The following is a 12,655-nucleotide window of genomic DNA, read 5'->3' as shown; positions in this document are numbered from 1 at the left end:
TTACATATTGATTGCATTGCTGGGTCTAATTGATTGCCTTTCCGCTGTCTGGTTACGACACAACAACAGCTTTTCACTGTACCTTGGTACAAATGACACTAATCTAAACTCAAACTCTTTAGACTTTGGACTTTAGAGATTCAGCGTGGAAACAGGCTCTTCGGCCCACTGAGACCGTGCCGACCAGCGATCACCCCGCACACTACACACTAGGGACAATGTACAATTTTACCAAAGCCAATTAACCTACAAACCTGTATGTCTTTGGAGTGTGGGAGGAAACTGAAGCACCCGGAGAAACCCCACGCGGTCACAGGGAATACATACAATCTCCGTGCAGACACCATTCATAGTCAGGATCGAACCCAGGTTTCTGGCGCTGTGAGGCAGAAGCTCATCCGCTTCGCCACTTTGCCGCCCAAATTCCATTCCCCAATAATTAGGTTGATTGCTCCATCCCTAAAATGTAACTCTCTATCTTTAATTATGAATTTGCTTTGCTCACTGATAAACAATTCTATTCTGACTGTCCATTCTAACTTATTATCGAGTTAATAGGGTTGTTTGAGATTGTTGCCGGGCATATTCTCATCCACACCTGTTGCATTGGTCACGCGCCCTTGGAAGGTGGATAGGAAACAGAAATGTGCATCACCGTGACGCAGATAGTGGAGCCGCTGCCTCACAGTGCCAGAGACCCGTGTTCGATCCTGACCTCGGGTGCTGTCTGTGTGGAGTTTGTACGTTCTCCCTGTTACCGTGTGGGTTTTCCCTGGCTGCTTCGATTTCCTCCCACAAATAATTTAGTATAGTTTAGAGATACAGGTGGAAACAAACCCTTTGGCCCGCCGAATCCACGCTGACCAACGATCACCCCTACACTAGTTCTATCCAACACACTCGGAACAATTTACAGAAGTCAATTAAGTTGCAAACCGGCGCGTCTTTAGATTGTGGGAGGAAACAGGTGCACCTGGAGGAAACCCATGTAGTCACAGGGAGAACGTGTAAACTCTGTACAGACATCACCTGTAGTCGGGATCAAACCCAGGTCTCTGGCGCTGTGAGGCAGCAACTCTACCACTGCGCCACTGTCCCATCCCAGAGACGTGTGGGTTTGTAGGTTAATTGGCTTCTGTAAATTGTCCCTAGTGTGCAGGGAGTGTAGGATAACATACATAGGACTAATGTAAATCGGTGATCGCTGGTCGGCGTGGACTTGGTGGGCCGAAGGGCCTGTTTTCACGCTGTGTTTATAATGATAATCAGAAATAGAAGGAAACTGATTTCTTCTGTAGTGTTGCTGAACCTCTCACCCATCTCCATCAATTCCATGCCACACCAGTCCACAGTGGCGGACTGGCGAGAGTGTCAGCTTGCCTGATGGCAAGTGGGCCCCTGATGAAGTGATAGCAAGTGATGGCAAGTGGGCCCCTGTTAAATGATAGCATTGTAGTTGTGGGTGGGCCCCCTTTGTCTCCTGGCAACCAATATTTTTAGGCCCAGTCCGCCACTGCCAGCCCCAAATTAAAAGTTGCAAGGTTTGATATCCTGCAAACTCCTCCGACCTGGCATTCATATTTTCATGCTCATAGTCATACAGTCATTTCCAAACCAAAGGCAACACAGCTTTAGCATTTCCAACTCAAAGGCAACACAGCTTTAGCATTTTCAAACCAAAGGCAACACAGCTTTAGCATTTCCAAACGAAAGGCATTTCCAAACCAAAGTACTCACAGTTTAGTAAACTTGTGTTCAGTGTTATTCACAGCTCAGACTGAGAGATGTGACCCTCTCACTCCCCCATCTTGCAGGGACTGACTGAGGCACTCAACACTTCCGGGTGTTATAGTCCCTCCGGAAGGGGTGTGGCCTTCAGGACAGTGAATCTCAACCTTTTTTAAACACTAATAACTCTTTTATTTTTCATCGATGGGTAAAATCCTCTTGTCCTGCGCAGCGGAGGGGGACTGAGTAAGATGACCAAAAATCACAGCCGTAAGTGGCAGCGTTTTTTCTAAAATCAATATACAGAACAACAGGAAGTGGTCAAGATCAGACTTTTAGTAATATAGATATATATACTAGACTAAGTGGGACCCGTTGGGTCCCTGTCACATGGGAGGCCATGTCCCCCAACGCAACCCGTTCCCCAACGCAATATTCCACCACTCACCCATTCCCCAACGCAACCCATTCCCCCAACACAATAGCCCTCAACTGCACAGGCATGGCTCATTTCCCCTCATCCCCATTACTTCATCCCCTCCTCTTCATCCTCCCTCTTCTTTCCCCTCTCCTCCTCCCCTCCCCAATCCCACCCTCACCTCTCCCTCCTTCTCCTTATCCCTACCCTCTCCTTATCCCTACCCTCAGTCACTCCCTCCCATCATAACTCTTCTCCCCTCCCTACCTCCCTCCTATCCCTCTATTCCCCACCTCACCTCCCCTTATGCCCCCTCACTATCCCTCCTCACCGCCCCCACTGCCCTCCTCTCCCTCTATTCCCCACTTCCCCTCCTCTCCCTCTATTCCCCCTCCTCCCCCACTTTCCCTCCTCTCCCTCCCTCCCCCCTCCTCTCCATCAATCCCCCCACACTCCCTCCTCACCTCTCCAGGTTCTCGAGGCCAGCAGCGCCGTCGGCCTCAGAGCCAGGCTCAGTGCCCAGGCCTCGGATTGGCCCGTCCTCTCCCTGTCCCCGAAGCCGGCGGCCGCCGCCACAGCCCCAGCCTCCGTCTCAGTGCCAAGGCAGCGGATCCCCGTGGGGCCGGAATAGCAGTAAATTGCTGTTTTTTAAATCTTCCTGTTTCGCCGTTGTGAAAAAAAGATGGCGATAAAAATTCTGGAAAGGCCCCAACTGCGCAGGCATGGCTGAGGACCCATCGGGTGCCCTTTGCGACGCCAGTAAAGACGCGCACGGGAACTCTCCCTCAACTGTGCATGCGAGGGTGGGTGAGCTGTTTTAAGTTAATTTTAAGTTAAGTTAATTATATACTAATAACAAGATTAAATGCAGACCCGTTGGCTCCCCCAACGCAATAGTCCACCACTGACGCATAGCCGCCAACTACGCAGGCGTGGCTCATTTCCCCTCATCCCCCAGCACTCCCTCCCCCTCCACTTCACCCTCCCTCTTCCTTCTCCTCACCTCACCTCCTCCCCTCCCCAATCCCTCCTTTCTCCTACCCTTAGTCACTCCCTCCCTCCCTCCCTCTCTCCATAACTCCTCTCCCCTCCTTACCCCTACCTATCCCTCTATCCCCCACTCCTCACCTTCCCCTACCTCCCCACCATCCCTCCTGACCTCCCCCACTGACCACCTCTCCCTCTGTTCCACACTTCCTACCTCCCCAACTGCCCCCCTCTTGCTCTATTTCCCTCCTCCCCCACTCTCCCTCCTCACCTCCCCCACTTTCCCTCCCTACCCTCTCCTCTCCCTCAACCGCCCCACTCTCCCTCAATCCCCCCACACTCCCTCCTCACCTCCCCAGTATCTTTCCCCTCTCTCTCCTCCCTTCCCCCAATCCCTCCCTCACCTCTCCCTCCCTCTCCTTTCCCCCACCCTCAGTCACTCACTCCCTCCCTCCCTCCATAAAAAGCAGCATCTGCAGTTCCTTCCTCCACAGGTCATTCATTGTTAGCTGTGGTTTAGATCCCGTTGACTTGACGAATGGACAAGTTTGCATCGTGTGTGTGCAGCCACTGCTTGGCCCATATCCCCTGTTCTGCCCGACTGCCCACTGCTACCACTCGGCCCATCCCCGCCTTGCCCACCCACCTACCTGCCTGCCTGCTCGCTGCGGGGGGGGATGAAGTCGGTGTTCGTCACATTGGGCACCACGAGTTTCGACGAGGTGGAGGAGAAGATCTCCGAGAGGGCCATGAGTTACCGCTGCGGCAGCGATGGATGATTGCAGCTATTCACCCGTGCGGATGGGTAGACGGGACCGCCCTTGCTGCAGAGGGCAGGCGGGGGAGAAGGGTGAGTGAGGGAGAGAGAGATGGGACCAGGGCCTCCACTGAACCCCGCCCCACCCCCCCCCCCCAGCAGCCGCTGCCGGTGGTGGGAGAGTCGGTAGACAAGTTACTGTGAGGAGGGGAGAGAGGAGTTTGTGAGTGAGGCGGGAGAGGCCGTGGTGCAGGAAGAGGCATCGCCATCCCAGCCGTGGCATTGATTTATGGGAGAGGAGACCAATCTGTGTGGCGCTGACTGACAGAAGAGGAGACCAATCTGTGCGTGCGCAGTTTAAAATATTTTTATACCTTACCATTTAAAATATACCATCGATCGGAACAAAATTGTTATCCCTTGTAGCGCAGGAGAATGGTGAGTAAGGTGGCGAAAAATCGTAGTGCTATCATGTACCATTTTTGTGCAAATAGAAAAATCACGTAGAGCACAAGACCAGTGTTTTGGTTATCTCTATATACCTATAAAAGTCTCATCTTGTATGTATATGGATGTACGTGTGTGCGTATGTGTCTGTCTACTTTCATCAAAACGCCACGCGCTAGCGCAGAAATTTTCACAGGTTATTAATCACATTAACCCCCTCGACTAAATATTGTGCTTCACTTCACATTTGATGCTATATTTCATAAGTTACAGTGTTTTAAAAATGGTCAAAACCAAGTTTTCAAACGCCAAACCTCCTTCAACCCGCTTCGAGTTACGTCACAAAGGGTGGGTGGGCGGCCACCAAGGGGGTTGGGCGGCCACCAGCTTCCAGTGACGTCAGGCGGAGGGCTGCATTTAAATTAACGTTCCGCTTTTTCCGACCCGGGCTTCTATCCGCGACGCACTGAGACCGCGGCAGTGAAGGAGACATCGAGACCGCAACGATGAGGCCTCGCGATGATGGGCGAGGGTAGTTGCCACGTCTACACTCCCTCTCTCGCCCCCCCCCCCCACCCCCACTCTACCTCCTCCCTATCTACCCTCACTCCCACCCTCTCTACCCCCCTCCCTCGACCCCTCCCTCTCTACTCTCGCTACCACCCACTCCTACCCTCCTCCCACCCACTCTACCACTCCATCTCTCTCGACCCACCTCCCTCTCTCTCGCTACCCCACTCCCTCTCTGCCCCTCTCACCCAGTCCTACCCCTCTCCCTCTACTCCCTCTCTACTCCCCTCCCTCTCCCGCTCTACCCCTTCTCCTCCCTCCCCTCTACCCCCCTCCCCCCCTACCCCCTCTCCCTCTCCACCACCGCTCCCCCCCCCTCCCCTCTCTAACCCCCTCCCTCTCCCACCCTCTACCCCCCTTCAGCTAGGAGTGGTGGGAAGCCTCGCCCACTGCCCTCTCTACCCTCCCTCCCCCCCCTCTATCCCCCTCCCTCTCCCTCCACCCCCCTCCCTCTCTACCCCTTCACTCTCTGCCCCTCTCCTTCTCTACCCCCCCTCCCTCTACCCCCCTCCCTCTACCTCCCTCTGTACTCCCCTCCCTTTCCTCTCTACCCCCTCCCTCTCTACCACCACTCCCTCTCTACCTCCCTCTCTAACCCCCATCCCTCTCTAGGGATTGAAGAGGGAGGGTGAAGAGGAGGAGGGTGTGCTGGGGGATGAGGAGAAATGAGCCGCACCTGCGCAGTTGGGGGCTATGTGTGAGTGGTGGAATATTACGATGGGGGAACGGGTTGTGTTGGGGGAACAGGTGAGTGGTGGAATCTTGCGTTGGGGGAGCAACTTGGTCTAGTGTATAGATAATAATAGATAGATAATAGATAATATATAGATAGATGTAAGCTTTTGTTATTTTATCTAAATTCGGTTTCCCCAGCTCTGTGTTTGTTTACCTTTTGCCTGTTTTGAGGTTCTTTGTATTATTCTTAATGCAGAAATTGAGATTTCTCTCCATCTCTCTCTTTCCCTCCTCCTCTCTCTCCCCCCCTCTCCCCCACCTCTCCCCTCCCTCCCTCTCCCCTCCCTCCCTCCCTCTCCCTCCCTCTCTCTCTCCCTCTCCCCCTCTCTCCCCCACTCCCTCTCTCTATTTGACTGGCTTTTCTTTCTCTTTGAAAGACCTGAGCATAGAGACAGACAATTATGTTTCTCAGGGGTAAGGCACAACTATACCTCCCGGTGCTCCTTTTCTGGAGACATGGCTAATTAAGCTACCAGTAGGATTAGAGATTCAAAAGTGTGGAGCGATTGTAATGTGTGATTGCAGATCCACTTCTGTGACTAGCACACATTAGTCGCTTGGTTGGGCAATATATGCTTGGATCATATGTAAAAAGCAGATGGTGGAAGGTTTCCGTCATTTCAAAGTAATCAGTATTCAATTGAACAGAATGCCATAGCACCATCATCATACAAATCAACGCCAAAATCAAGCCCGTGTTAGAGGAGAACACATTTGAAATTGTTTTGGTTTTCGTTAGTTTAGTTTATTGTCACGTGTACCGAGGTACAGTGAAAAGCTTTTGTTACATGCTAACCAGTCAGCAGAAAAACAAGACATGATTACAATCGAGCCGTCCACAGATACATGATAAAGCGTGCAATATGAATAATGTTTCGTCCAGTAAGGTCCAGTAAAGCATATGACAACTCTGTAAGAATTACACGGTCGTAAATAAGTCTTTGGAGTGTGAGAGGAAACCAGAGCACCCAGAGAAAACCCATATGGTCACAGGGAGAACGTACAAACTCCACACAGACAGCACCCGTAGCCAGCATCAAGCCCAGGTCTCTGGTGCTGTGAGACAGCAAATCTACGACTGTGGCAATGTGCCGCCAAGTTACTCCAGCACTTTGTGTCCTTTTGCGTGGTAAGCAGCATCTGCAGTTCTTTGGATCTACGTCATTGTGAAGGCACTGTTCTAATGTAACTGTGTCGACTGTCAAGGGTCAAGGGTCAAGAGTCAAGAGTGTTTTTTTGTCATATGTTCCAGACTGAACAATGAAATTCTTACTTGCGGCAGCACAACAGAATATGTAAACATGGTACACTGTAAATAATATAATTAACGGGGAAAGAAAGAAAAATAAATGTTCAGTGTGTATACTTACGTACATACAGGACATACATGCACGTAAAAACAAACAATAATAGTGTAAAAACCAATGCCCCAAGTCTATGTAGTTCAGAGTTTATTAGGAGGTTGTAAGGAAGAAGCTGTTCCTGAACCTGGACATTACAGTTTTCAGGCTCCTGTACCTTCTTCCCGATGGCAGGAGTGAAAAGAGAGCGCAGGTCTCTGATGATGCTGGCTATCTTTTAGTGGCAGCGACTCCTATAGATCCCTTTGATGGTGTGGAGATCAGTACCCGTGATGAACTGGGCAGTGTTCACCACTTTTAATGTAATGACTGTGAGGAAGATTTCTTGCAACTTTGTTGGGAGATTGTTCCAGTGCGTCGTAGATCAAGGGAAGAACAGCCTCAGTAAACAGTGGGTTCATCTTGTTATTTTAGGTACCCAACGTCGCCGGCTGTTACCAGCCCCTCTGCCCGACACTTCGTCCCTGGGCCGTAAGCCAACGGGCACCACGGGGCAGTGGGTAGACCTACCACCCCTGCCGGGCACCATGAAGGAATCGTTCGAAATCAAGGTGTACCAGATTGATGATGTGGAACGCTTACAGAGACGCAGGCAAGAGGAGATGGAGGTCAGTACATTTAGTGCAAGTTTAGACAATCTAAATGACGACTGCGGAATTGGAATGGCTGCTTAAATAGAGATGAAGTACCATTACATGAAGGGGATTGACTGCAATTGAATTACTATAATTATTAATTTTATTATGCATATGTTGGAGTGCCCTTACAAAGCGGAGATAAAAATAATTACTATTCACTATTAATCATGCTTACAGGAGATATTCTATAAATGGAAAAAAAAATCCGTAAATATATTTTAAATGAGTCTTTACATTCTTTCCTGCTTGATCACATGCTATAGTCATTTGTGCCAGTATCATCATCTCCTTTACAGATGAGAAAAGGTATGCTGCGTCACGTTATAATGCAACAGCAGGACAAGAGTCTGATTTCTTCCCATACTCTTAAAATGTGCACAAATGCCTTAACCCTTCTGAAGAATGTGTTGGGCTAGCTTTGGGAACAGCTCCATCCAAGACTGCAAGAAATTGCAGAGAGTTGTGGATATAGCCCAGACCATCATGCAAACCAACCTCCCTTCCATGGTCTGCATCTACACTTCACGCTGCTTCGGCAAGGCCAACAGCATAATCAAGGACCAGTCTCTCCCTCACTCCTTCTCCCCTCTCCCATCAGGCAAGAAGTATAGAAGTTTGAGAACGAATACCTCCAGATTCAGGGACAGTTTCTTCCCAACTGTCATTTGGCAACCGAACCATCCTCTCACCAGCTGAAGTGCAGTCTTGACCTTCCATCTACCTCATTGGAGACCTTTGAACTATCTTTAATCGGACTTTATCGGACCAATGTTATATCTTGCATTAAATGTTGTACCCTTTACCCTTTATTTGTACGCTGTGGTCCGTTTGATTGTAATCATTGTAGTCTTTTCTTTGGGTAGCACACGAACAAAAGCATTACACTGTACCTTGGTACATGGTCCTCCTACAACAATAATGAACTAAACTAAACTAATCTAAACTAAACTAATCTAAAGTAATTAAACTTTATCAGTCTGAAGAAGGGTCCCGACCCAAAACGCCAACTATCTATTTTCTCCAGAAATATTACCTGACCCGCTGAGTTACTCAAGTATTTTGTGTCTATCTTTCGTACAAACCAGCATCTGCAGTTCCTTGTTATTACATTAAACTAATCTTCTCTTGCTTTTAATTCTGTAGGAACCATTCCAAGATGTGGATGAGGTAAGTTCTTCAGTCGATTTCTTTCTCTCTACACATTTTTATTTGCCTGCTTGAGTTCGCAAGAAGGCAGAGTAAAAATTGCAAAGGATTTGAGCTTGTATTGCTTGGCTATTGACAGAGAGGGATTTTTTTTCTGTGTTCTGCTAGGGCCTGACGTACTTCAATTTAAAACTGAAGGTGTTGGAGAAGCGACAGCAACGCATAAGGGAATTAAAGACAAAGCATGAGCTGCTGATGCAGGAGCTGGAGGAGACCAAGGGCAGGCTAATGATGGACCCTAATAAATGGAAATCTGAGTGTAAGTGCCCTGCATGCCTCCCGCTGTTCTGTCAGGAAGCAGGAAGAGGGAGGCCACAATAGGCATGTATCCTTTCATAGAATTGCCCAGGTTGATTTATTTTTGCATTCCAATCAAAATGCAAATACAGCAAGCGACAAATATGCAATGTTACACTGAGTGTGAAATATGCACATGTGTACCGAAGCCCAGGAGTAAACCTGAACAGATTCAAAGGGTATGCCAACGTTGTACTTGAAAAACAATCACGCCATCCATCAGTGATTCCAGGTGCAAATCTGCATCGTGAGTAGTTGCTTGTCAACGCTCCAGGAGCGAACCGTGAACTTGATGTAAATCATTCCGATTCATTGGAATTGTCAATCGTAGATTTTCTCGCAAGGGAAGAACTCCCATGCAGTCCTCTTGAAAGAGCAGGGAAAGATTTACGTAAGCATTAATATCAGGTGCAAACTGTAAACTCTATGTAATTGCGATCATTACGATTTACTTGCAATTGTCAATTATAGATTATCTTGCAAAGGGTGGCACAGTGGTGGAGCTGGTATAGCTGCTGCCTCACAGCACCAGAGACAAGGGTTCCATCCGGACCTAGGGTGCTGTCTGTGTGGAGTTTGTACGTTCTCCCTGTGATTGTGTGGGTTTCTACCGGGTGCTCCGGTTTCCTCCCACATTCCAAAGATGCACATGTTTTTAGGTTAATTGGCCGTCTGTAAAATTGCCCCCAGCGTGCAGGGAGAGGGTGAGAAAGTGGGACAACAGAGAACTAGTGTAACTTGGGGTTGGTGTGAACTCGCTGGACTGAAAGGCCAGTTTCCATACTACACCTCTAACCCTAAACTGCTCTAACTCTGGTCTAGATACTAACACAGAGAGTGGTGGGTATATGGAACAAGCTGCCAGAGGATGTATTTGAGACAGGTACAATAAAAAATATTTCAAAAAACATTAGGCAGGCAGATGGATAGGTTAGGTTTAGGGAGGTTGGGACAAACATGGGCAGTTAGGACTAGTGTAGATGGGACATGTTGATCGGCATGGGCAAGTTGGGCTGAATGGCCTGTTTCCACTCTGTAGTCTTCAAGAAAGCTGCAGAAGAATGACATAATCATTAACATTGCACATGAGATGCACAGTGTACAAATCTTACTCCATGGCATGATTTACAATTCTGATTTGTTGGCAGTCTTATCTCTGTGTCAAGGCATCTGCATCCTTTAGCGATTGCAAAACAACAAAGGTTTGTGCTCAAAGAAAAGATCGATGTGTAACTGTTGATTCCCTGATTCAAGATTGAGAGGAAAGCAACTATTCAGGAGCATCAATCGACACCCTTGATGCCAGTGTGTCAATATGAATGATAGAGATGCCACTGCTAATGCCTCACCCAGACACAGCCAAAGTATCTAGCGACAACGTGTTGCAGAAAGGACACAAAGTGCTGGAGTAACTCAGCGAGTCAGGCAGCATCTCTGGAGAACATGGATATGCGACGTTTTGGATTGGGACCCTTCTTAAGACTGATTGTAGGGGTGGATGGGGGAAAGGAAGCTGGAAGACAGGAGGGACAGGACAGAGCGTGGCAGATAATGTGGGACATAGATTGGATAGGCAGATATTTGGAACAAAGGCCAGTGATAAAAGTGGAAGGCGTGAGAGGCTGATTGTGAGAATGATTGACTTGCTGAGTTACTGCAGCATTTTGTGGTGCAGCATCTTTCTTTAGTAAACCAGAGACTTGCAGTTCCTTGTGATGGCCAATGTTATGCCTCATTGCTCGGCACGCGAAATACTTTTCTACATGCACCATTCATCTGTTTGCTTGATTGACCAGTACTATCTCTGTTAACAGTTGAAATCGATGTGGACCTGGATGAAGAGTCGCTGGAGTATCTCGAGGCACTGGAGGAGATAACCGAGGAGCTCGAACAGCGTGTGAACCTATGCAAGGCAAGAATAATGATGGTGACGTGTTTTGACATTGGAGTGATCACCGATGTGATGGATGGACCAAAGGAAGTGCAAGTGTAAAGCTAGTGGGAGAGCATGAGGATGGTTCTCTACCATGAAAAGCAGGCAGAACTTGAAGGAAGAGGAACTGTGGTTGAACAAAGGTCAGTGACGTCGAGAGAGAGGAAAGTGCAAGAACGTGTTGAGGGTGAGATGATGTGGTGACAATTAATCTTGATGGTGAGCTGTGTAAATCGATACAGTGCCTCCAAGCCTAAAGAGAACGAAAGCTTAAACTGTTCATGCAAGCAATTTCCTTTCCCCGAAGGAAGAAAGAAGGCAAGATAAACCGAACAAAGAACTGAAAAACCTTAAAGTGCCTTTTTGATTCACTTGACTTATTTGCATTGGTGCTAGTAAAGAAACCAGCATACCTAAGTAAGCACTGAAACAAATTGCTTATTTTATAATGTATATTGTATTTATATAATACATGTAAAAACTTTCATGGTAGCAAAGCAATAAGTAAATTATGTTCACATCCTTGACTTTGCCTTCTCGTTGAAAGGAGAGCCATTCTATATTTTCAATTTTAATATGTCCTTGTGTATATTAATATTCCATGGTATTCTGTTTCTATAGTGTTTAAAGTTTCATTCATCTGAGCATGTTATGAAATGTGATGACTTTTTGAAGACTTTTTTATATGTGATCTTGTCTGTTTTTGGGGGTCACTTCTTTGTACACATTGCTATTGGTGCAGAAGTGCAGAATGAAATTCCTAGTTTTTGAATCTAGTTATAAATATATCGGTAGAGAACTCATGGTGCCAACTGACCAGAGCTGAAATTATCAGCGATAATTCATCACAGCCAGTGACTTACTTTGTGCAGTGATTCCAATATTGTGAGTTAGGAATGATCAAATTTATATACTCTTTTTTAAAACCAAAAACAGGCATACAAGATAATAACAGTATTGATTTATGAGACATTTGATTCTGTCATTGAAAAATATTGCAACTCAGGATTTCTTCCAAAAATAAAACAAATTTAATAGGAGATTTATGTGAACATAGGTTTGTGTAAAGTTTTGTTTAGCATTTTATACTGGCCAAAAGCCATGATTGTTATGAATATTGCCGAACAACACCAATTTTACATGAAGAAATATGGGATCATAATGCATTGCGAATGATATTTTCTGACAATTTTTAAATGTAAAGTTTTTTTGAAGCATCTTTGTATAAATGTACATTATGGTAGTTGCAGTAGGTTTATCTGTGAATAAATGACATGCTGACTGGTAATAATTTTTCTGTTTCGTGGTTATAATTTTGCACAAAGAAAACATTAAAATGTAGGTCCAACAGTGGCATAGTGGTAGAGTTGCTGCCTCAGCGTCCTGACTTCGATCCTGATCACATGTGCTGTCTGTACGGATTTTGTACGTTCTCTCTGTGACTGCGTAGGTTTTCTCCAGTGCTCCGGTTTCCTCCCCGATTCCAAAGATGTGCGGGCTTGTAGGTTAATTGGTTTCTGTAAATTGTCCCTAGTGTGAACTGCCAGAGGAGGCAGGTACTACTGCAACATTTAAGAG

General features: G+C 47.2%; 1 protein-coding gene across 3 annotated transcripts in view; it reads left to right on the top strand.

Moving 5' to 3' along the window:
- kif26a (kinesin family member 26A) overlaps positions 1–12,365 on the top strand; it is a 160,009-nt gene extending 147,644 nt beyond the window's left edge. For 2 of the 3 annotated variants that reach the window (XM_033027044.1, XM_033027047.1), the window contains 4 exons: positions 7,418–7,611; positions 8,785–8,808; positions 8,956–9,106; positions 10,959–11,137. In XM_033027044.1, the coding sequence (XP_032882935.1) occupies positions 7,418–7,611; positions 8,785–8,808; positions 8,956–9,106; positions 10,959–11,137 (548 nt within the window). Of the gene's footprint in view, positions 1–7,417; positions 7,612–8,784; positions 8,809–8,955; positions 9,107–10,958 lie in introns of all 3 variants that reach the window. The other variant, XM_033027043.1, reaches the window with a different exon arrangement.
- The last annotated feature ends 290 nt before the right edge of the window (positions 12,366–12,655 follow it).

This window comes from Amblyraja radiata, chromosome 9, assembly GCF_010909765.2.
Source record: "Amblyraja radiata isolate CabotCenter1 chromosome 9, sAmbRad1.1.pri, whole genome shotgun sequence".
NCBI classification, from domain to species: Eukaryota; Metazoa; Chordata; class Chondrichthyes; order Rajiformes; family Rajidae; genus Amblyraja; species Amblyraja radiata.
The sequence above is the reverse complement of the archived record's forward strand: the minus strand, read 5'-3'. Positions and strand labels throughout refer to the sequence as shown.